The following is a 25272-nucleotide window of genomic DNA, read 5'->3' on the forward strand; positions in this document are numbered from 1 at the left end:
GGAAAAAAAAAGGTTTCTTTTCCAGGCCATTACCCATGGTTTAAGAGTTATTCTCTAAGCCTGTAAATTAATAAAATTTATTATTAAGAACAATTAGTATTTCAGTAAAATCAATACCCAACACTTCAAATTACACTAAATTAACACTTAATCTTTTACTTTCTATGCTTTCATGACTGCTTACAATCACATCTTACCAAGGGATCAAGGTTAAATTTAGGCCATTTTTTTACTGTGCACTTGTTATACCAGTCCTTCAGCTTATCCCTTAATACACCCTCTTTTAAAAAACCACTCTTGACCGGGTTTAACCAAACTAACCTTAATTCTACCTTTCCTAAGTCTTCAACCATAAACATGCCTCAGTTGTTTTGCCTAAGTTACGTGATTTAGAGGTTAGTAGAAGACGCACTGTGAAATTACAAATATTTTCAATGGGTCCAACAGGTCTCGTTAACAGTGTTAAAAATTTATCTTGTAAAATTTAAGGCCTTTTAGTTTCACCACCTTATGTTGTACTTTTAAGTCTAATCCTTCAATTATCCTAAACATTCTAAGTTATTAAATATTTAATTTTAGTTTACATTTACTCCTATTTTTCCCCTATCTTCCTTCTTTTATATATTGCTATCCGATAAATTATTTTTGCTCCTCTACATTTACTTAACTTTTCCTTTAATTATTAAAATATTTAGTTCATCCTTTTATACACTTTACATAAAATAATACGTGTTCATTATCTTTATTGGTGGATTTTTGTGCTCCGTTCCCTTTGCTTCTTAACTTCCTGGCTCTAATATAACAAGTCTTAAGAATCCGCCATTAAACCTCCCATCACCTCTTAAAAGGCTGACCTCTCCACGATCTGCCTCTATAAAATAAGATACCTTCCAAAGGAAAGGACTTAGGCCTTATAAATCAACCCTTCTTTAAACATTTTTAACAGACAGTATTCCAGACAACAAAGAATCTTAAAATTTTTTAGTAGTTAGTGGCTGATGCAAACCCGACTAAACCGATGGAAAAAGACTCCCTTCCTTCTTCCCTGTCTTTTCCCTCTAGCATCAATCGTTTCTTATTTTGGCTCTGTTCTTGCCCCTGCCTGCTTTTCACAGGTATTTTACCAGCTGCAAATTGACGGTTTACTGCCCTTTCCTGTCTCTCTCTCATTGTTGTTTTGGCATTATTATTGCATTAATTTAGGGTTTAACCTTTATTAATTTAATTAATTTCCATCATTTTCGCTTTAACAAATTTGTTTTTCTCCCACCCCTTCCCTTTTCTAACCAATTTCCCAGCGACTAGGCGCATTTCTGGTTCTCCTCAGGTTTCCCTTCCAAGGAGTGTTTTCTTCCTGTTAAAATTAAAGTCCCGATGTTTGGGCTGAATATGTTAGATAAACGCTATGTAACTAATTTTAAATTCTTTTTCTAAATTGTTACATTGGGCTTTAAATTAAATTTCATTAGAATTAAATTTTTTTAAAAGTATTTAATGGCTGTTAGAACAATAATTTAAGACTTGAAATCATGGAAACTAAAAATTGGACTTATTGCATGCTTACCAGCAAAAGTACCTCAAACCAGAACCTCCTTTGTTTAAATTACCTTTTAGTGGAAAGTGCAATTTAAGGTACTTCATAATGTGCCAAAGTGATTATGTCCTATTAAGTCCCCGTGTGCCTCAATTCAGTTTATAAGTAACTCGTAAATTCCTCCTTATATTGGGTTTTGAGGTAAATGTTAGGAATCCAGTTTGGCTTCCAAATTTAGAGTTACAGGTTCGGGAATATTGTTCTACATACGGTAAACAGAAGCACTTTAAAATTAACTTAGCTTAACTTGGTAACAGAAGGTACCTTTGGTTGCAGGAAATGAATTTCATTCAATGAAGAATAATAATGGTTTATTGAATAAAACACATGATATAGAAATTTCTTCAATTTCTAATTCTAACTTTATTTAGGATGCCTGAATGCAGAATTTTTAATTAATTAAAACTTTTTTAAGGGAAATTAATTTAAACATTTATAAATCCTTAACTCGCTAACCTCATTTAATGTTAGTAGGGCAAAACGAAGCAAGAAGTTCTGGCAATACGCTCCTCTATTCTCCTAGACCATGGTCCAGACATGGAGGGAACCCAAGTTAGTAAAAGTGTTTCAATAATTCAACATATATCCTCAACAATGATTCCCACTCTTGATTGCCAAGGAATCATTCCCCTTTCCTTTTCCCAGGACAACCTCCAACCTGTCCCAACGGCCCACTGTCTTAAACCCTGCTCTGCACAGTTCAATGTACAGTTAAAATTCTGAGTGCAAGACTCCTTCCTAATGTTGGAAAGTTGACTTGGTGGAACCTGCAAATTAAAAATAAAACAAAAAAACTTCCGAAACATAACTAAACTTTAAAACACCTATTAAACCCCTCTTCGTTCTTATTTATTATCCAATTTTAAATCCTTTGGTTCCAGGCTTTTCTATTTTCTCTTTCTATAGTCATATAATTCAGGGATTTGTAAAAATCCCTATATGCTTTATGAATCTTTAGTTTTCATCTGTTGAAATTTTAACTAATCTTTTTTCTATTCAGGGAATTATTTGAGCTTCTTGTGTTTATCATTATATAATTCCAAGGGTAATGTCCTCATTAAGACTTCATAAAACTCTCCAAAATTCCACTCTAATTATTTATCTGTTAACTCTAACACAAGTCTTCCAAACCCTCGCACCCCTTTAATCCTTTTCCCCCTCCCAAATCCCTCTCAAGCCTGCTCCCATAAACCGCCACCAAAAGCCCAGAAATGCCCTTTTCCCCCTTATATCCTTCTACTCCTCTAGAAATGGCTCTCTCAAAACTCTGTCCCAAAGGCTCCAAGAAATGCCATGCAACTCCCTTTCTAAATTGCCTTTAAAATTTCCAAATTGTTTACTTTTTTTGCAAACCTGTAAAACTGCTCCAACAAAACTTATTCACCCAAAATAACTTAAATTTACCCATACTTCAACATCTATCTCCCTTTCCAAACCAAAGTAACGCACTCACCAACCAAACAACCTTTCCTATTCCCTTTTTCCAACCCATTCTGCATCCTGCACAGCAACTTAATTTCTCACCACTCCTTCTAAACCTTCAACCCCTAACCCTAAGCAAAGCATACCCGGTACACAGCCTGCAATATCCATAGCTTATTTCCTCACTTTTCCTTATCCTTTAAATTGGTTTTAAGCCCCCTGATGGCCTGGAATCCCTTATTCCAATTATGGCACTTCCTTATCTAGTTACTGTTTGGGAATGTTTAACATATTTGGGTTGTCTGATAAAACCCAGAACCAATTCAATTTTGTTCCACACCTGACCCTATAAGAATGGTTGGTTTTAATGGCCTCCAGTCCATTGCCTCTTGTAAAAAGGTTTATGAATTTCCTAAATTTTGGACGAAATGTACTTTCACGTAAAAATTGCTTCTTTGTTAAAGGTTCTTGGCTAAAATTACATTCCCTTTGGTAAAACTTTTCAAATAACTTATTTTAAATTTAAAGCTTTTGATATGCTAGGGGACCAAGAAATGTTTATATTGGAATAAAAGAATTTTAAACAAGAATGAAAATCCTTTTTAAACAAATCATCTAATTAAGCCACTGCAGAAATGGTTAGTCCGTAAGTCTAAAGACAAGTTTAAAGTGATTTAAAAGGAACCCCAAACGACACATTAAATTTAACTAGGAAATCAAGCCAATTAAGATCTCAAAGCACTTTTTTGGCCAACCCAAGCCATAAAGTTTTTAATGGCAATGTTTTTATCAAGTTGCCTTAACGTTACCTTATACGATACAATTTGTAGATTTATGCCCTCTTGGTTTAACAAACCTTCGATTTTCCCTAAGAAATCAACCAAATTCCTTCCCAGCTTATTAACCCATATAAATTTAGATTTGCTCACCATGCTTATGCGCTGTCCCTTTCTTTCTAATTTAAGGTCAATTGCTTAACTAAGTAATTAAGAGTAGTTTTGCCCTTAATAACCACTTTTCCTGACTAAACCTGCATTATTTGGATATAAACAAAATCCTTTAAAAAGAACAGCAAATTTAGAAACTTAACAAACAAACTGATTCAAAATAAACCTTAATCATGTAGACATTATCTCTTAATGAGGTTAAAACATCTCATTACATGAGGCTCTTTAGAGGCCTTTACATTTGTCTTATTCCCTTTGGGGAACACTTTGAGGCTTTTAAATACTTTAAAAAATTAGTAAAAAATTAACTGCCAAGGCAAACCAATTACCCAAAAACTTAAATTGCTAAATTAAGAAATGTTTCAATTTTCCCTTGGAATCTTTTTAACTTCAAACTTACATAATTTTTAATTCCAAGATAATTATTAAAAATAATACAGGTTTCCTTTGTTTACTTATTGTCAAACACTGCCTGGCCTATTACATAGCTATAACGTCCTTTAGTTTAATTTTAAATTAAAACTTCACAAACCTCCTTTCCAACCTTACAAATTATCCTACAACTGAACCTAAATAATGTTATTGTGTCTGGCTCTCCAACGACGGCAACTTCAAGTTCAACTTCTCTCAACGGCTCAGGTTGGCGAGCGCTCTCAACCCATTAATGGTAGCGCAAGCACTTTCCAATCCTTTAAAAGCTTTTTTTTTCCTTAAACCATTCTTAACCAACTTTAGTCCAATATACAACTCTTCCCTTTCCCCTCTTAGTACTTAAATCCCATGTTTTTCATAATCCCCTATTTTTTCTTTCCTGGACATATTTCTCCACTCAAATGGAACCTTGACTCCCTCCTTCTTCTCTACTGTTTGCTAGTTTTTTTCCAATTCCCTTTAGCAATAAATTTCACTAATCATTTTGAATAGGCTTCATTGCTCTTTTTCATCATTTCTTCTCAACAATCCAGCTTCCTGGCCAATAAAATCCATTTAGTTATTAATTACTTTATTTCGCCTTAATTTGCTAGTTTAAGACCTATTGACTACATTCATGGAATCATGGCCTTCCATTTATGCCCCTTAACTATAATACCAAATTATAAATTTGAAAGGTCTTTAGTTCTCTTTTGCCTTAGGAAAATCCATAATTATAAAGATTGCCTGTTTGTAGTTTAAAGCCAATTGTGACCTAACCCTTAAAAAGTTATTTATGGCATTAAACTCCAACTTAAATCTGGCCCTACTAACAACCTCTTCGGTCATTATCCATAAATACATGCACTTCAAATGCTTTTTTCCAATTCCAATTAAGCATTCCTGTCCTTTAGTAACTCCTCTCCGGGTACTTCAGGGATTTGGGTGAGGCGCAATTCCCTTAGGTTGTCCTTTAGCTTTCTTTTGATAAAATTAAAATAGTTTTGGGCTAATGAGACTAAGAAATTTTTATCAATTAATTTGGAAATCGGGATTCCCTGTTCACATTTCTCTTTTTGATCAATCTACCATGTGGTTCTAAAAGCATTCTTCTCCTTTTTTGGCTCTTTTTTTTGCCACGTTCAAGTTTCACTGAAATTTTTTAATAATTTCATCTTCCTTGATTGTTCTTTATGTGTATAATTTCTTACGGGAATTATTAAAACTTTAATATTTATTTCCCAAATTAAGTATTAATTTTGTGGAACACCCCTCCTTCCTTCAAACTACCCTGATTGGCACAATTCAAAGGTTGTGCCCCAAAATTACCCTGCCTAAAGGTTTCCACCCTCTGTAAATAATATTATAAAGAGTACCGTCTAGACCTGCTCTATAGGAAAAGTGCAATGAGATATCTTCTGTTACGAATTGGCGCTATGTAAATAAAATTGAATTGAATTAATATTCTTTTTTTCAAAATTATTTTTATATTTGCTGGTTACACAGGATCATTGCAGTTTCATCTACTGTATTATTAGTAATCATTAAGGAAAAAGCTCATAATATAAAGATTATGGATTTGTGTGTAGTGTGTTACAAAAAACTGAAATGTAACCCGACTGCAAACGCACCTACAAAACAAATGACATCTCCTATTTCATGTCATATGAGCTGACTTTATTCACCTGAGACAACAAAATAGACATCAAATCCTTCTAACGAGCTCACCTGTTGCGAGCTAAATGAACACAGGTGCAAGCTGTAGCTGAAGTTGCATCTGACTGGTTGATTACCTGGTGCCAATATGTGCCCAGTATTAAAAGCTGTGATTCACTTGTTCTGCTTCTTAGTAAAGTGCTCTCCGTCTGCTCTGGGCGGTCATCTTCAGTATGGCAGGTGAAAATGGAAGGGGACACCGGTCACGTCAAAATGTGGCAGTCCTATTGGTCCTGTGCGCTTTGGCCCCGAAGTTTAACTTGCTTTAGCTTGCGAGGGCTGAGCAAAAGAGTTAAGCAGGGCAAGGTAGTTGTTATGCGGCTACAGTGACGGACATAAGGACAGGAAGCATTCTCTTCAATGGAAAAGAGCTTAACTCCCGGTCAGGGTCCACCTCTGCCGCTGCCACAGGAAAGGATGAATTGCTGCATGTTGAGTCGGATCAATCAGATGGCACAGGTAAATAGGTATCTGCTGATTTGATGTACTGCATGCAAAAACAGCATGGTCAATAAAATTGCGGAATAATGCAGCAATAATGTTTCAGTAATAATAATCCAATAATGTAATATAATAATATCACACTCTGAAAGGGTTCAAAATACTTATTCCACCGCTGCAGATATATTTCCAAAATGAAAGAAAGAAAATAACAATGAATGTAAAAGCTTTGAGCTTGGAGGAGAATAAGAAGACGGAGAAAGCGGGAGCACTGTAAAAAACACGTGCTGATTTACGATATATTATTCAGAATGTCAAAATATTAGTAAAAACATAATTAATGACTGTTTTACTTCTTATCAAAGAAAATGGTATGCGTGCTGAAGTTTGTTTTCATTCAAATGAGAAAGAAAGTAGTGAAAGCCTTGGACAGTAGCTGAACAGTATTGATGGCACTAGGTGTTGCTATTGGCATCAAGTTCCACAAACTTCTCATAAACTGGCCAGTGGCTCCAGACATAGGTGAAGAAGGTAGAATTTACAGTGGGAAGGCTGCACTGCAGTGTCTGCAGAGTAACTAGGGCTCTTCTCCAATGCAATATCTGCACTTGACTTGCTGGGCCACTTTAGCTATAGACAATATTGCACAGAAAAATGCTGTAATGGAGCTAGAAAACAATAAAAGTCATTTAGGAGTAGGTAGGTAATTAATTTTGACGCAAGCAGACAATGCATCCCCTGGGGACAATATAATACAATCTCACACTTCTGCAAGAAAATTATATAGTTTTACAGAAATGTGTGGGTGTAGAGGTTTCAGGGCAAAGATACAGTGTACAAAGAATGGAGAGCAATATGCCTTTGCCACTGTAGGGACCCAAGGACACACTGCCAAGTTAGATAATATCCTATGGGTGCAGGTCTGGGGCAGGGGAGGACAGGGAGATGTGGGAGAGGAGGAGGAGGGATGAAGAGAGGAGGGAAGTAAAGGTAGAGATGACAGTGATAGGAGGACGGATTTAGGTGGGGAGGCCAAAGAGAAGAACAGAGAGTGAGGAGAGAAGCCGAAAAGAGGGTGAGAATCATAAATATTTGGTGGCAGCAGAAGTTAGGTAAAAGCCGTACAATGCTGCAGCCCTGCTTTGCAACAACACAAACACACACATTCATCTCTCTCTGAATCTGTAGAGGACTATAGGTTCCTCTGATCAATGCAGTGCATTTTCCCCCCAGCAGAGGTGTCCTCTTTCAGGTCCTCTCATCGATTTACTGTGAACCGACGCCAGTCAGAATTCGCCCGTGTCAACAACAGGGCAGCAAGGCCTCGGTCATGTCACAGGAAGTGTGATGTCTGAAATCAGAACAACTTGTCATTCTTGTAGGACACTCATTCATCTTACTGCAACTATGTCTAAAAAAAGTGACTAATAAAGCAACTCTGGCGGCCGGCTCCTGTATTGTGCTGTGATTTGGGTCCACAGGCCGACGCATGATGCTGAACATCATTTGGCCTTGAGGCTTCTGTTTCAGCCCAAAGACTAGAAACATCTTATACCAGCAGCACAGTCTTTTTATACCATCAGAGGAAACTCTAGCTGTTATCATAGCGTCCCATCAGAGTGCTGACGGGGAGCTTTCTAAGACACTGATCAATGGGCCAGTTAGATAATGTGACACTGAGACTTGTTTTCAGTTTTTTCCTGCATAGATTTTGATACTCGGTGGTCAGTGTGTGATTGTGGTATTCTTTCAGACACTGAGTGGGATTTCAGATAACTCCACCACAGCAAAGTCCTGTTTATTTTACCCAAAATACCACAGAGGACAGTGCACCGCTTTTAAAAAATGTTAAAAAGTGTTTTTGTAAAGGTTTGTTTGTTTTACCCCAGATTTAGAAAAAAACAATCATTACAGAACGTGAGGGGCACTTGAATAAATGTGAGAGCAGCACACTCTTAGGCACACACTGTACCTTTTGTGTACATACATGCCCTGGCAGTTCACACTGATTTGATTACACAACACTAGCAGGTTCCTCAAGAGCTTTTTTCACAAACCCATCACACTTGAACAGCCAGCTCATTCTAAATGCACAGTAGTTTTTGTATGTCCTGTACACAATGTCTTTCATAATGCTACTGCAGTATAATCAAATGATGGGTACAATAAAGAGTCAGACTCTCAGGACACGACTATTGACCTGTGATTCATTCATTAAATATTGATGTCTCTCAGCAAAATAGCAGCTGCCTTTGCTAACAGTGAAGCAACATGGTATAGTATGCGGTCAGCAGGTGTGTGAGGATGTTAGCTGAAGGGGAAATTATTTATTGGTAATTAGCAGAGACTGGTTAAGAATATGAAAGAATACATGCAAAAAAGTGTACTAGCACTTCTGAATTTAGGATAAACAGGTGTACATTATACTGCAAGCATTCTCTCACTGGCCTTACTAATTTTGTCTCAAAAGCTTAGAAAAGAAGGCAAGATGGATTATTTAATTAGTATTTATTCTGATTCTCCAGTATTTTACAGTACATGTTTTATAAATTATGAAAATCTGCAATGTACAAGCAACATTTTGGATCTGGCTTGTATGAATTTGCGGTGTCTTGTAAGGCACAATAATAAGAACTTCATTCATTCACTCATACATTCAATCATATATAGTATATCTATATGCAACTATTTTCGTATTCATTGTTTGATCAAAATTACAGTTTTAAATTATGCTTATTGGCTCTGTCAAAAAAAAAAAGAGCACAGCCACAAAATTGTAACAGCACCCACCTAAAGAGCTCCAAGACCACATATAATGTGAGGAATTTTGAATAGAAAACAGCTTTGATCAGGGTTTATCTATAAGATAGAAGAGTTTTGTCACTATAATCATCAGTACAAATTGTAAACATGCTGGTTTGTAAGGAAATTAAAATCTCGCCTATTTTGCAGTGTTCCAGCACAACAGCAAGAAAAGCTCCTGACAAAAACATCTCCTGCATCAAGACACAATGCACACCCTGCATCCGCTCTCCCCTGCAAACAAACAAACACACACACACACACACACACACACACACACACACACACAAAGTCCCAACCCTTCCGCATTCTTTACCTGAGCCCTCAGTCCACCTTACTCAGAAACTCTTGCAAACACCAAGGGGTAAGCACGAGCTCACTAAAGAGCTCTATATCCGGTGTCGCTGCCTCCCGTGTCGGGGGTCCCAAAAGGAGCTCATTTTGCAATTTATCACTTGAAACAAGCAACTTGCCGCCCTCTGCTCGGCTGTCCTAACTGAAGAAACGAGCGCGCACCAGCTCCAAGCGCATTCCTTCAGCCTACGTCGGCAGTATCTTCAACTTCTGCACAGCAAGGGGACATGGGTGATAAAAACGCCGGTAAGAAACTTCCACGTGCTTGCATATTAATAAGTTATGAGCGCATTTTGTTTTGGTGTTAAGTTTTTATTTTTTTTTTGACGTAGCACTGCTTATGTGTGTGGATTCTTTGTGCTCAGACTGCGGAACACACAAAAAAGCCTTCAAACTTTGTTATTATATCAACTGCATGCAGCATAACATCACATGCAGTAGAGCAGGGACGCACTTTCATAGCCTGGGATAGAAGTTGAAGGGTGCGGATGATAGTGTGTATAATGTGCGTTAACCAACCACAGATCACCACATGCTTCAGTGCTGCAGCGCGATGCTGCTGCTGGATCCCGGCTTCATAGCTCAGTCTCATCGACTAGTTTGCTCTCTGCGTTAAGCACCTTACACCTTTCAAGATTTATCAATAGCTTACTATTAGCCCAATGTATTAAAAACATGTAAATTGCATATGAAATAGCCTACAACTTATAAAAATATTATGCCTGCATTACACTGTTTTCACCCTCAGTGTTGCGCATGGTAAACGGCTTTAGTCCTCCTGCGGGAGCTTTCCATTAGGCTACTCCATCGGTGCTGTCAGCTGATTTAGACAAAAAATGCTGGCACTCCACTTCTTTCGGTGAGATGAATGTGCTGCTGTTCACTGCAGCGGCGGCGGTGTGGCCTCAACGATCAGCATGCGTGTTGTTGGCAAACCTTTTCAACTCCAGTAATGGGCTATAGAGGCTGTTATTTAGAGTCTGGGAAGGAAAAACTAGATGCAGCCGAATGGTTATACACTGCTTAAAATATGCGTTTTGTTGTGGTTGTGTTGGTAGCGTTTTGCAGGTTAGTTTAAGGATGCACTGGGTTAAAGCACAAAACAGCTAGATTCCCAGCTTCAGATATATTTGGATAAGGGACAGAGTGCCCTTGTTTAAGTAGGGTAACCTTCTGGCTTATGGTCACCCTGATGTGTTTTATCCAGAGTTTACAGTGAATCAAAATGCTACAGTAAAGCTAAATCCAGAAGTCATGGGGTACATGGTACATGTCAAACTAGGCAGGGGGGGGGGTCCTGTCTTGTGTATAGTTTTCATTTCACCTACATCCTCTAGGCTGTAAACCGGACTTTCGCCTTTCTTAAATCCAGTTTGGGATCTGCAGAGTTTATGGCCTCATTCATTGTTCCCACACAGGGAAAAAGAAGTGTTCACTACCACAAATATGAAATGCTTTGCTTTACTGTCATGCATAATGTCTGTCCTTTATTGTTGTTAATACAGTGTATTGTATTTCAGGAGAAGCTGAGTGTACAGTAGCTTTGTGATTCATTCATTCAATCTCATTTGACTTTGTGGGTCATCTCTTTCATCTCCATTCAATAGAACTTTTTTATGCCACATGTGCACTTAAAACTTCAGGACAGTTATGACAATACAAATCAGTTATATTGGTCATAAAAGCGGTGGCTGATATCCACAATAAAAAGGCAGTAGTTGCTCAATCAGTCTGACCTTATGAGGTATCTTCCTTTAGACCAACACTTTGCACTGTTTCTCTTTGTGATTCTGACTCAGTGTTTGTGTCTCTCTGGCTCTTGCATGATGAAAGCAAGACTTATTTACTTATTTATTTCCTGTTTCATTTATCTAGTTCTTAGGTGCATCACTTATGGTTGCCTTTTTATTTATTTACTAATAGACTGTATTTAAGAACATTTTAATTAGAGATGTGGCAGGCTCTTCAGCTACACTAATATCCTCTTGGAATATCTGTTAGTGTTGCTGTGGCAGTATGTTTTCATATTTGTCTGTTGTGACCTGTTTGACTTTTTTAGTTTTCTAATCTAATCTAAAGGCAGGATTACCAAATGGCAAAAACTGGCAACTGCTCTGGGACCCCCCCAAAGAAACAGGTTCACTGTGTAGCAGTTGGTTTGTGATGATTTGATTAAATCTAATTTGTTTTGGAATATTAACCACAAAAGCACAATATCAACTGACATAATAAAGGCCTTAAAATGAGTCCTGCTTTACCTGATCTTGGGGCCCTGTCTTGAAGAGGGACCCTGCGTCAAAAACTTGTTTTAAGGTGATACTGACACTGTGTTTACACGGTGCATATTCCTAAATTAATTAATTAGTGTTTAATTAAAGTACCACACATCAAACCTGGGGTTATGTAATATTCCAACACTGAACACAATGCACTGAGAGAGGGAGGAATGGGGGGTTAAAAGGTATTCCCAGGAGTCCCCAAGCAGGTTAATGCGGCCATGACAGTCCCTTCATGCTGTATACACACCATAAGTCAAGATAAAGCAAATTTCTATCAGTGTGTCTGCGTTCTGTTGGATGTGGCATTTCTCACTGACCCAGGTTTCTTCCCTGTGCACTCATCTTTAAGAAAGGAGGAAAAGCTCTTTACAAACATGTACACACAGCCATTTAGTGCTGCCTCTCTACCCCCTCTCCTCATATTATAAATCCCCTCTTGTTTCTGTCTTGTACTCAGATTGAGCCCCAAACCTCAAGTTTGCACACTTTGATTTTTGGCAATTTTACTTAATGCAACCATTAACAGTTTTGCAGTGTCACTGATTTTAGCGACAAAGACGTTGCTGTAGCTTTGCAGAATATGAGAATGCTTTCTGACATTTCAGCAAATGGTAGTTACCATCAGCAGTGACTCAGTGCTCTTGTACAACACAGTGTATGTTTATCTTACTCGCTTCCACCGCTCTTCTTCTTCTTCGTCTCTGCATAGGCTATTGTAGCTGGATGTTGTCAAAGCAATTTAAAGGACCATCAATGTTTTTTCATGTTTTTGTTCATGTTTCAACCAAATAACATACATTATTACTTACCATTTCCCAATACAGTGGTGATGTTTTAGATTTGTTTAGATGTGTTTTGTCTAACTTTGAGTCCGTTCCTGGTTTACATCTCAATACAGAATGAAAAAAAAATGTTAAAATTGGTTGTGATAGAAACATACATGATGTTTACGGTGATGGATTCTTTCTCAAGCAAGTTTCAAGACTACAAGTATATTTTCTTTTATTGTGTACAGAAAGAAATTGAAATGGGCACGTGTAACACAGAAAAAACAAAAGTGGATTTTGGTCAAAGTGCTAAAACATGCAATAACACTAATATGGCACTTTAAAAAACTTAATGGTGTACAATAAACAATGTAATACTTGTAAAATTGTAAAATTAAGACCCAAATATGTTAACCAGAACTCTAGTCAGAGTATTTTGCATAACATGGCTCTTTTTTTAAAATGAGTAAGTGGCTTTTTCATATGTTTTGTAATGTTCTGTTTTTCTCATCCAGCATGCCCCACTGTGGGCAGCTCTGCTGTAAACACTTACAAACAACTGAGTCATCCTCCCAGTCATTTTAAACTTGGATTAGTTTTAACAGTTTGTTAACAATATATGCTGTTCTTAAATTATCACTTTAAATTTAAAGTTAAAAGTTTTAAACATTTTCCACAGTGCTGGACAAACTCACAAAACTCACAGTACTGTATAAATTGTGTATAGTTAGTGCTGCTAGTTTTAATAGTTAATTGAAGCTATATTAAATTGATATTAAAGTCAAATGTAAAAATTTTAGATGTGTTGTGCATTGTTTTATACGTATTTCTGTGTAATGATGTTTGATCGTTGCTTGGCCACTCAGCATGAATTTGTAATGATGAAGCCATCAAAGCATTTGTTGGGTTGAAAAGTTTGAGGTTAAATATCCTTAAAATACCGTAGTTTTGCTTCCTACTGCAGAAACAAACAACCAACCCTCTTATTGACAAAAAATAAATTAAACTAAAATATTAAACTAAAGGCACACAACTTTTTTCTTTCATATGAAATGGTGTGGAAGAAAAAGACATTTACATCTCAATTTGCTGTTACTTTACTAAACTGGATATGTCTTTTTTCTTTTAATGCTAGACAAGCATAATTACAATACATTTTTAAAGGATACATTTCATTTGCAGTTACATCCAAAGCTGGTCTCACCTTACAAGGTGAACATTTTAACCTCACTTCTGTTGACATATATAGGAAAGTGAAATGAGCGCTGGCTTGTCTAGCATCTTTTAACAGTCTCATCACAGACAGATCTGAGTTTGCTCAAATACAGACAGGACACGTCTTTTTTTTAACAAGGTACAGTTACGAGACATGCGGCGTGAATGACAATGGGTTGTCCATGAGGTGTCGCATGGGGTCTGAAGCCAGACAAATGCGTGATTGGAAGAAGGGGAATTTTACATCTGGAATTAGTACTCCCAAGGGCGTAATTTTCACTAACATCGTTTTTTATCCCCCTCACTTTTATTGTTTCAGGTTGATTTTCTTACTAAAATCTCTCTGAACATTGTCCTCTAACTGCTCAGCCACCATAGTCCAAATGAGAGTAGAAAGGAGCAGATAAAAATGTTTATACACTCATCTCAGTCACCTTCAGTTCTTTCTTTGTGCTCAAAGCAATGAGCTTACTGAGTGGCAAAAGTGTTATTTTGTCCTGGGTTTTGCCTGTAAGGCTACATACAGTCTGCCCTACCGGTATTGGTGGAGGTTCTTGGGGCTGTATGCAGCCTGAAAAAAATACCTTTAGACACTACCCAGGGTTTAAAAAGGCACATCTAAATTCACTTTACAGGTTAAAAATCATGTAACCTATATTTTTGCTTAGTGTGTAGTAAAGATGCAAATACAACATTATCCATTAGACAGTATCAGGTATCTTAGTAGGGTTGCTAGGGTTACTATTTAAAATTCTCAGTTTTTGTCCATGTGTACAGCTAATATTTTCGTTTCTTTTTTTAAACAAATGTTAGGACATTTTAGACAGTTTTACTGTTATATTTGGTGTGGCCATCATTAATCTGAAATTTGAGCATAGTGCTATAAACATTTTGCCAGTGTACAGTATGTTATATTAATAGCATGACACACATCATTGCTTATTTGCTTTAGTATTCATCTCATTTCATTGAGTGGAGATTAGAGAAATTAACAAATCATCCTATCATACTTACCATTAACCAATATCTGTATCTTAAGCCCATCTTAAGCTCTTCTTCACATGTGCTATTGTGTTCCTATGTCTATTTGCGGACATTGTGAAGGACTTGGTTTTAAGAAATGATTATTTTAGGCAATTGACTACAACTAATTACCCTAATGTACCCAACTATTATACATACACAAAAACACACTGTACATAAATGCTGTAAAGTGTAATTATTTTGCAGTCTGCATGCCAGGTTAAAACCAGTAAACTGTTTATGTTTTCATTAATAAGGAAGGATTGGTTCATGTTGACATTCAGGTAGAATACGGTATGTTTTGGTCTTCTAAATTTTTGTTAATTTTATTGCATTTTAGTTCCTCCCTGTGCCCTCTGTACTATCGCCCCCTTTTCCTCTGTTTTTTTCTCCTCATGCTCTTTCTCTCTTTGTCTCTCTCTGCATATAGTGGTGATTGGCTCTGCAGTAGGACAGTATAGTGGGAGCTGAATATACAGCACCATCACCATATCTGTGACTCTGGGTCTGATGCCAGCTCCCTCCCTCCCCCTCTCTTTACTCCTCTCTGACCTTTGCTTATTTGCATGGATACTGTTGTTGAGGCTTTTTGCTGACCTAAAATATCCTTTTATGCACATTGTATATATTACACATTGTGAGGGCATGTTCCCAAGGTAGTTGATGCCATATAATCTGTTGTCTTCGTGGTGCAAGGTTATATGAGCACAAGAAAGAGGGATGTTGAAAAAATATTAGATATACAGTAAAGTACTTTAAGCGCAGCAGTGTGTTAAATTGATGCTACAGTAGAGGTTGTACAGAATGTCTTTGTTCACTACACAGCCTCAAGAACAATGACGCCTCGGCACACAGCAAATGCAAACATTTGTGTTTTGTCTTTAGCCAATCTGAATACTTTAAAGACTAGTCATGTCTCATTCTTTCCCTTCCACTCTCTGCTTCATGGTCACATCTCAGTCTCTCTGCAGCTTATTTTAGCCCGAGTGCTTTATGTTATGGCACCCCCTAGAGTAGAAAGTTGCACATGGTTTTGCTTTTATGACAACTCAGTGCAACGCTAGTCATCATGGGCCAAACTGCATAGTGAGATTTAGAATTTTGGCTTCTGGATCATGATTAGTAAACAACAACAAAAATCTTTAGAATACATTAAAAGGAAATCAGATGGTAGATAGCACACATTTGTGAACTTTAAACATTTGCAATCACACATATAAAGGCATATTTGAGTTGCTATATCTCCATGCATTATTTGAAGTGTCTTATTTAGTTTAGCACTACATTTTTGTTTTTCAATTATAGTCTTATTGTTGATTACATTCAGTCCTGAAAGTATTGAGCCATACTTTATAAAAATTGACATTACTTTCCCATGGTAACTAAGATTGCCACAGTTTGTTAGATAAGTTTTAAAGTGCATTCCATGGTGAAATAAAACTTTATTTTTTGTTTTGATTCTATTTTGTTGTTCTTTAACATGTTACTATCCTGCCTGCTTAATTATTTTTTGCTTTTTTATTATGAACTTTTATTTTGAAAAGTACTACTTACTCAGAAACATCTGTAGAGATGTGTAGAGTTATAGCAAGTACAACAATCATTGGTGGGATGAAAGTGCTAAAGTACAATTTTAAAGTACTTGTGTATTTCCATTTTATTCTACTTTATACTTCTACTTCACTACAATTCAGAGGATAATACTGCACTTTAGACAGCTTTATATGATGATGTTATAAATGATGATGTATTGTTGCAGATTAAACAACTCAACAATATATAAACTATTAAAATAAAAATTTAATAAAATTTGCTCCCCCTTGACCAACTACAACAACAAAATGCTACGTGTAGCATACAGTGATTCATCAGTAATAATAATCCAGTGATATAATGTATTTTTCTGCATTGAGTACTTTTACTTTTGATACTTTAAGTAGGCCTACATTTAGCTTATAATACAATACGTACTTGTACTTAAGTAACATTTTTAATGCAGGACTTTCCACTTTTTCTTAAATAATACTTACTCCATCACTGACAACAAATCTATTATTTGGATAAGGCCCTGATCAACTTTATTCACTTACAGTCATCACTCATGTCACGTGACTGCTTTATGCTAGTCAGGACACGTGCACTGGTGTTATGGATGCACTTCCAGGAAGCTGTCAATAGATAAAGTTAATGTAGATTGTCTTTTCTTTTCCTTTTTTCTAAATACACTTTCGGTAGGCCTATATATATACAGCTCCTGGGCTCCAACATCTGTCCATCCCTCGTCACCTTTTAACTGTCAGCTCCGCATTACCTCACTCGTGGCCGGCCTGCCACTTTCCCCCTGCAGTTTAACTCTGGCGTGCATGCTCTCTCTCTCTCTCTCTCTCCTTTCCTGCTATTACGCCCGCTGCTGGTAAAGAAGCGGGGAGACAGTGGGGGTAGGGGGGAGGGTTGTACAATTAAGAGCACATTGTAACGTCCTTGCTTTCCCTGCTGTGGCGGAAGTGGAGTGTGCAGTGAACGCGAATGACCGTCGGTGGAAGAGGATAGACAGAGAGAGAGAGAGAGGGTTAGAGAGAGAGCGAGAGAGGAGAATCACTCAAGATGCCTCGTTTTAGCGTAATTTGTCCTGCAGACTGTGCCCTTCCGGCGTGTTGAGGGCTGCTGTGAGCCTGTAGAGAGAGGCTGGCTGGCTGGCTACGCTATGCTGCCTGACCCTGCTGTGTTGTGATAGCGTTGTCCGATTGTTTGGATTGAGGAAGGCTCCCATCAACCCAAATCAATGAGGATTCTGAGGCCATTCCTTCAGAAAGGAGCGCATATGCTGCAGTGTTTCTGTGGACAACGATCGAAGTCGACCACTATCACCAACGGTGAGGGACAAATATAGCGCCATAGCTTTGTAGCTACCTTTGCTTTGCATGCTTTCTCTCTTGAGTGATGAAAAAAAGAAGGGGGTAAGTGGTTTCATTGGCCACTCGAGTGTGTGAGTAACATCTTCCGAGTCTGCAGTGGAGAGAGCTTCTCCTTGTGCTTCTCGCATCTGTCCCGAGTGTTGTGTGGTGCGGATAGCTGCTGGCAGTCAGCATCCAGCCGCACCACTCCGGAGAGAGCTCCAGATACTTTACCCTTCTGTTTCAGTGCTGCATCCGAAGCCGGCCAAAAATGGACAATGCAGGGATCAAGTCATTAAACTTAAGAGGCCTTGGAGAGGCAGCGTTGTTTTAGGGCCCCAAACAAACAGCGCGGTTCAACACCTGGATAGCGCCATAGCAGCAAGTACTCCAGGGCAGGGCCTCCCAAGCTTTTCATGTTTAAATAGATTTAAATCAAACCAGGGCCCCAAGTTTGTTATATTTTGTCCCAGGATTTCAATTTGACAGAGTTGAATCTCAATTTAAAACCACCCAACTGTCTCTACTCTTAGTGGATACTTGTAATTGGATGTCAGTTAAAATATGTGAAAAGTCTCCCTTTCTTAAGTTCTGTTGGTGAAATGAAACTACTCCTTATTTTCCTTCCTAAACTCCACTTAGGCGTTAACCTCTTTGACGCATGTTGAAAACCAGGCACAGTGTAAGTATATAGTTTTAGAGCAGCTGCATTTACCCTCACCTGGGAAATCAAACATTACTTTTCAAAGTGACTTACTTTGCCATATGTCCACTATAAACCATGCTACAGTGATGTGAAGTCTCAATGACACTCATATACACACACACACAACCAGCACTCAACAGTCTTTGGCAGTAAGCCTAAGATGCCTGCCATGTCCTCTAGTCATGTCTCAGCAATTCACTGCATTGCTGCTGTTGTTCACTCATAACATAACTACACTTCCAAAGTCATTAAAAAACATCCTTCAGTATTTCCAGAGAGAGACAAAATGCCGTTTTACTGGGAGACAAAAATGCAACACCTACTCCTGTCTCCCTCCCGTCCCTTGCAGTACGTAGGATCTCCAGTAGTTTCAGCTGGAGCGGCTCTCAAATTCAGGGCAGACAATTAGAAACTCCATTAAGCACAGTTGATTCCTCTGAGGTAGTTGGACCAAATCAGCACACACAATGGGATCTGTAGGACTCGGATATAAAGCACCACCAGTCCTTATCCTGCATCTCTGTTCACTGTTAGATGAACCTCATGACCTCAATCAAAACTTTGAGTCAGCTCATAGATGTTGACACAAATGGACACAAAGCATGAATGCACAAATCTAGTTAAAGCTGTCTGTGGTGAAGCCGTGTCAGGTGAAGGCTTTGTTTAAAGTTTGTTTCATACTGGTCTACTTTCAAGCTCATTTACAAGTTGAAGAGGAGTTCCACTGTGTTTTTGCTGCTCAGCCAAGGCTGTAACATCATCATAAAAATACCACCTCGCTCATCTGCACTTCTGTCTATTGTACGTCAGCAGTTATACATAATTGACTCAGTATGTAAATCACTCATCAGACAAAGAGTGATCACACACTTAACAGAAGACAGGGGCCAAAACCACGGCTGGTAATCTGACTGCATCAGTCACTGGTCTGGGGATGTTGGCCCATATACAAGATCATGTAAAGCAGGAAATGCAGAAAGTGTTTTGCTCTCCAGATTCAGGCACTGTGCCAAAATCGCCTCCCAGGGAGTTTCGGTGAAAGATGTTTCTGAGTGGGCTTAAATGTTTGCCCCTGCTTTCCTTTGTAGTGTTAAGTTTGCACCTTTCTTGTGTTCAAGTTAAATACAGTAGTTGGGGTGTCTGGACTGCATTGGTAATACTTATTTCTTACAATGGCACTATAATGCGAAATAGTTGTCATTTTGTCAGTTTCCATGTGACTGTTCAAAACATCAGGTTTCATTTAGGAACAGCTTTGTTACTATCAGTCAATCCTGATCTCTTTGTAGACTGATGTGTGGCTTTTTTAGTAAAATCAAACACCCAAAGCCAAACTCTTTTGCACTTTTTGTCAAGCACGATTTGTTTTATTGACTTACTTAATTTGTCTTAATAGTCTTAATTAGCAGTTGGTTGTCATCTCTCTCTGTATGTGTTTGTCTGGCTTTGTGGCTTTTTGCTTATGAGTAAGAACAACCATGAGATTAGTTGCTGAAATTGTTTCTAATGTAATATACACAATGGTAAAATGTAGAAAAATGATCTTATTTGCAATGGAGAGGTCTCACCTTTGCCTCACTTTAAGAATCACTTTGTTTTTGTACATCAATACAACTTGGGCTTAGCACAGTTATACTATACACCTATCACACTAACTATAATCAAACAGTAAGCTGTGATTTGTGTTGGTAGTGTATGTGTGGTAATGAGCACTGTGAGCCACAGCATCACACTTTTTCTCACACTCTTTGCCTCCTGGAGACTTGGCAAGATAGTTTATCAGACAAACTAGTTCCAGCTATTGTGAGTCAACAAATCTGTCTGGTATCTCAAGGACACATTGGAGTGCAGAGCTTTAGAGAATGGAAACATCCTCTAGTCTCTCTGAACACCTGTGGTTCATTATTTTTCCACAAGGGGGCAGCAGGTATAAAGGAATTACTGTGAACAACCAGTTACTCCTGTTGTAGTTGCACCTGAACAAGGGCCACAGGGAGGCTGGAGCTTTGTTTCATTTCTTCCAGTTTTCAGAGATATTTGGTTACTATGCTGCAGTTTACAGTTTATGCAACATGGTTCATACTTTTAATGATAAAATCCAAAAACTAGCACAATCTGAAAAAATGAAAACACACCAGCTATATGTATATGCAGCACATTTAACATGTTTGCATCATTTTTACACAATATTCAGAATTTTTATACCATAAAGACAAATGACCCACACTGAGGATCAAAAACATTTTAAAATGTTGACATCGCACTGTTTCTATAAATGAACTAGCAAACTTTTACAGAGTCAAATCATTTTAATTGACAATTCAAATGATTGCAATATGTTGCCTGCCGTGCACTTCATAGGAGCAGTGTTTTATTGCTTGTGGATGTATCTTAGCTGGAATGAAGTAAACATCAATTGTCTCTGGTAGAGGGAGGAAGCCTAGCAGATCCTCATTAGGGAATACTTTATCTTTCTCTGACAAAGATATATGTCCTATGTCTCTATAGCCATAAAGTCCCTCCCATTTCTGAGGAAGCTCACTTCATACTCTAAACCACCAGCTAATTTTTTCTCTCTCCAAGAAACGTATATCACACTCTTTCATATCCGTTAGAATGATGAATGTTATATTGAAGTTGTTATTGATATTTCTTTATGCTGCAGTGACGTATTCATTTCTACCACTCACTGGCAACTCAATAAGAATACAAAGCTAGATTACAGGTTTTGATTTAGACTCCAATCTTTGGTTTCTAACTTTTCTTTTGCTATCTGTATTCTCTCTGTCTGTTTGTCTTTCTCTGGGAAAATATTATAGCTGCCCTCCATCTCTCTCTCTCTGTCTGTCTCTCTCTCACACACTCACACACACACACACAAACACGTAGTAACACACAAAGAGCTAACCAGGGTGCCAGTGCTTCACATTCAACACTTTCATCCATTATATCCAAATCTTACGTAAGAGGGGGGGCAGACAGACAAAAATCATCTCTCTCGATCTCTCTCCGGGTTTGGTTTGGAGAGAGAATGTCAAACCGAGTCCTAGAAAAAGCCTCTAAATGTTTCATGCTGTTTCATCACGGGGAAGAGAGAGGTTTGCTGTGCTGCTGAAGACTCACATGTTCTTCCTCCCACAGTGTATGCGTGTGTGTGGGTGTGAGTGTGTGGTGTGTATGCTCCCCAGCCCATGCAATAATAAACAATGAAACCAGAGGCATGCTCACATGCACACAGACACATGTTGACACACACACACAGACACATGTTGACACACACACACACACACACACACACACACACACACACACGTTTGCAGGACGTATTTGGGAACTTTGCATTGATTTGCCTTTATTCTGATAGCTTATCTTTAACCATAAGTTCTAGTCCTTCCTTTTAATTCCAGTGAAAACAGAACCATTTTACATTGTGCTGAATACAGCTGCAGTAAAAAAAAAATTAATTGGTTTGCATGTGTCCCCAGATGTGATCTATGATAGAAACACATGCGGTATACAGTATATTCTCATGTATGCATTCCCTCCTTCCTGGCTCAAAGAGTGTTAAAGGGCAGTTTTCTAAGCTTTGGTGCTGCAGTGTTTTTCATGGTACATGATATGGAATATTGTGCTGTTGTTGAGGATGTTATTTGTAATGTTTTGGTGTGTCATGGGGTAGACCATTTCATTTCCATAAGCCCTAAAACACATTTATCCATGTGTTGTGTCACTGTCTGGGTCTTCAGTGTACCATTGGTGTTTTGGGTGTGTGCTGAAACCTGTTGCAGGTAATCCTTTTTAGCCAGATTTAATATATTCTGTATGGCATGTGTGGCCAGGGGTTTCTGAAATAAAATACCTGCTTATGTCTCTTAAATATAAGCTATGAGGATAAGAATGTTGTGTCAGCCAAAGCTGATTAAGATTTCTCTTTTTATGCACACTTCCTCCAGAACAGTTTAATGCGGCCTCCTCGCTGACCGACATGCCCCATTTGAAAACTGGCTTGCAACTTCTGATTTTAATAGTGATTCAAAGAGACAATTGTGAGATCACCCGCCCCCTTTTTAGATGTGCACATTATCCGAAAGGACTAAACAATCACGCGCGCGAACCCACTTTCCCTAAACACCCACACAGCATTTCCCCATTTCCCCTTTTTTTTGTTTTAGGCTATATATTTTAGATTCACGTCATTTTCTTCCTGGAGATCATCCATCTTTCCATACACCCCTCCGAAAATTCCTAATACGAACCTCAATCACGTATGATTGCGTTAAAAGAGTTGAAGAGGGAGAGAGGGGGGTGAGAGGGAGAGAGAGAGGAGGGTATATGGAGCGCGACCGTCCACACTCGCTGTCGGCGATGTAACACACAGACAGCATCCATTCGGGACGCGCTGGAATTAATGCATCGACTACTTTATTATTTGTGTTCGCCTCAACTAATTGTTGCTTTTCAGATGGGAATCCCTCTCTGCAGGCTTAAATTACATCTCTGCAGCATCCTTGCAGAGTAAGACTGTGCTGCCGATTCCATTTCCCCGGCTGCATTAAGAGGTGCCATCGACAGAACCGGAGACTGGGCTCACACATCTAGGCTCCTGGGCTAACAGCGGAGGGTCTCAGTCATCGACGTGCATGGAGTAAATAATTAGGGAGGGGGAAAGTTAAGATCTTTTCTCCAGCTAAGCACGAGCGTCTTATGTATGGATTTAGGTTGATGCGATGTATTAAAAGGCGTCAGGAAGCCAGAGGATAGGGCTGGTGTGCAGATGAGGATTACGAAGTCGAACTCGTCGGACGCGGCACTGTTCACCTGGAATACCTGAAGCTCCCCAGTGACACGCAGCTGCATCAACTTATCAACACTGTTGCATGTAGCCACGGCTGATATGTCGGCCCCTGTGGCCTAGCCCGTAGATTTATGTTTTAGGCTATAGGCTATAAGCTCGGTCGCTGTTGATTCGAAGCCTGAGTGCCATAAACTCGCGGCAGCTGAATTACACGCTACTGTCCCCTCAAGAGGATGCTGCCTGAAGCGCAATGATGCCCGGGACTCGGAGGATTTTCTGATCAGGATGACATTTGGTTGAAGCACTAGTGGACCGAAAGACAGAATCAACTATCTCGTTTTTGGTTTGTTGTTTGCGCCAAGAAGCTGCACCAAGATCCGACCTCTGCCGAACTAGACCTTCGGTTTTCAGACTCGGTTCGGGGAGATGGCCGCGATCGCCAGCTCCCTGATCCGGCAGAAACGCCAGGCGAGGGAGTCGAACAGCGACCGGGTCTCTACTTCGAAACGTCGCCCCAGCCCCAGCAAAGACCCCCGCTCTCTCTGCGAGAGGCATTTCTTGGGGGTCTTCAGCAAAGTCCGTTTCTGCAGCGGCAAGAAAAGACCCGTTCGGCGGCGACCAGGTCAGTAATGTAGATTTTTATTTAATTTTTAATTTTTTTTTTTACTGATGTGTGTAATGTGTGCGCAGCGTATGGAAGCGGTGGCCCCCAACCCCCCACCCCGCCCCTCTTTGGAGCAGCAGATGCATTATAGCCTACTGCAGTCGAGGGCTCCAATCTGAACCGGAGGAGAAGGTAGATTTTCTCCGCGGTGCGAAAAATCCACCTGTTCCATTAGGTCTTCTTGTTGTCTATAGATCCACCGCACGAAACAACCCTCCCAATATACCGAACAAGAGCAGCCTGAATGTATAGGAAATTATCTATATGCTGTGACGTTACCCCTTTTATATATTGTGATAGCCTACTGCTCTGATCAGAATAATCAATAACCCTGGTACAAAACTGATCCTACTGTATCCCAGTGAAATCTTGGTTTGTTCCAACAGCTATAGGCCTATATTTAAGCCTTCCATTTTGCACACTTAATTTTTGCACCCCTCCTCCCCTCCCCTTCAAACACACACACACACACACACACACACACACACACACACACACACACACACACAACTTGAATACACTCAAAAAGGCTGCTTTACATTTCCTAATTCAATATTACTGCAGATTGGGTACAGAGGGGAGATAAGTTGCACCGCAGTGCACCAAGGCTCTTTTGAGATTAAATGTTTTCATGGTAAATGTTTATTGCAGAGAGAGAGCTTTACTGCAGTGAAGGGAGGTATAGCTTTAGTGATTAAGAGCTACTCTGGCTGTATTGATAGACACAGGCTCCATGCCTACTACACTCCACGGTATAGCTTCCCCTTTTTATTCTCCTGGGTCTGTCCTGGTGCACAGATAACAAGACAGCGGTGCAAGTCATCCCTCTCTGAATCTAGATAGATCTGTCGTGTGATGAACGACAGTCAGGTCCTCTCAGAGTCCTGCAGACAGACTGATGAGGCAGGAGGAGGATAGACAGACATACATTTTTAAGGCAGAAAGGCAGGACAATGTAGACAGACACCCAGCCAGACAGACAAAATTTAAAAAAACCCTGTCGTCGCGCAGCCTCATCAGACAGACAAACAATCTCAGCGCCAAAACTGCCACAGAATGCCTGAATAGAAACATAAGCAGGCAGATAGACAACAAGCCAGTCAGGCCTCCAGACACTGTTGGGCAGGTAGGTAACTCCTTTCAACTGACACATACATGGCTAGAGAGACAGCTCAGAGACAGGCAGGCAGACATATGCTGTTCTTATTCTAATTGATCGTCCTTATATATCCACTGATGCCT

At 39.1% G+C, this 25272-nt stretch overlaps 1 protein-coding gene across 4 annotated transcripts in view; it reads left to right on the forward strand.

Annotated features, from left to right (window-relative positions):
• Positions 1-9748: 9748 nt before the first annotated feature.
• The window catches only part of fgf12a (fibroblast growth factor 12a), a 37877-nt gene continuing 22353 nt past the window's right edge, over positions 9749-25272 (forward strand). The window contains exons 1-2 of one of the 4 annotated variants that reach the window (XM_044219229.1): positions 16855-17844; positions 23034-23988. In XM_044219229.1, coding sequence (XP_044075164.1) covers positions 23793-23988 — 196 coding nt within the window. In that variant the 5' untranslated portion in view covers positions 16855-17844; positions 23034-23792. Of the gene's footprint in view, positions 9934-16854; positions 17845-17903; positions 23989-25272 lie in introns of those variants that run through there. The other 3 variants (XM_044219233.1, XM_044219231.1, XM_044219230.1) reach the window with 3 other exon arrangements.

Source organism: Siniperca chuatsi, linkage group LG13 (genome assembly GCF_020085105.1).
Source record: "Siniperca chuatsi isolate FFG_IHB_CAS linkage group LG13, ASM2008510v1, whole genome shotgun sequence".
Classification (NCBI taxonomy): Eukaryota; Metazoa; Chordata; class Actinopteri; order Centrarchiformes; family Sinipercidae; genus Siniperca; species Siniperca chuatsi.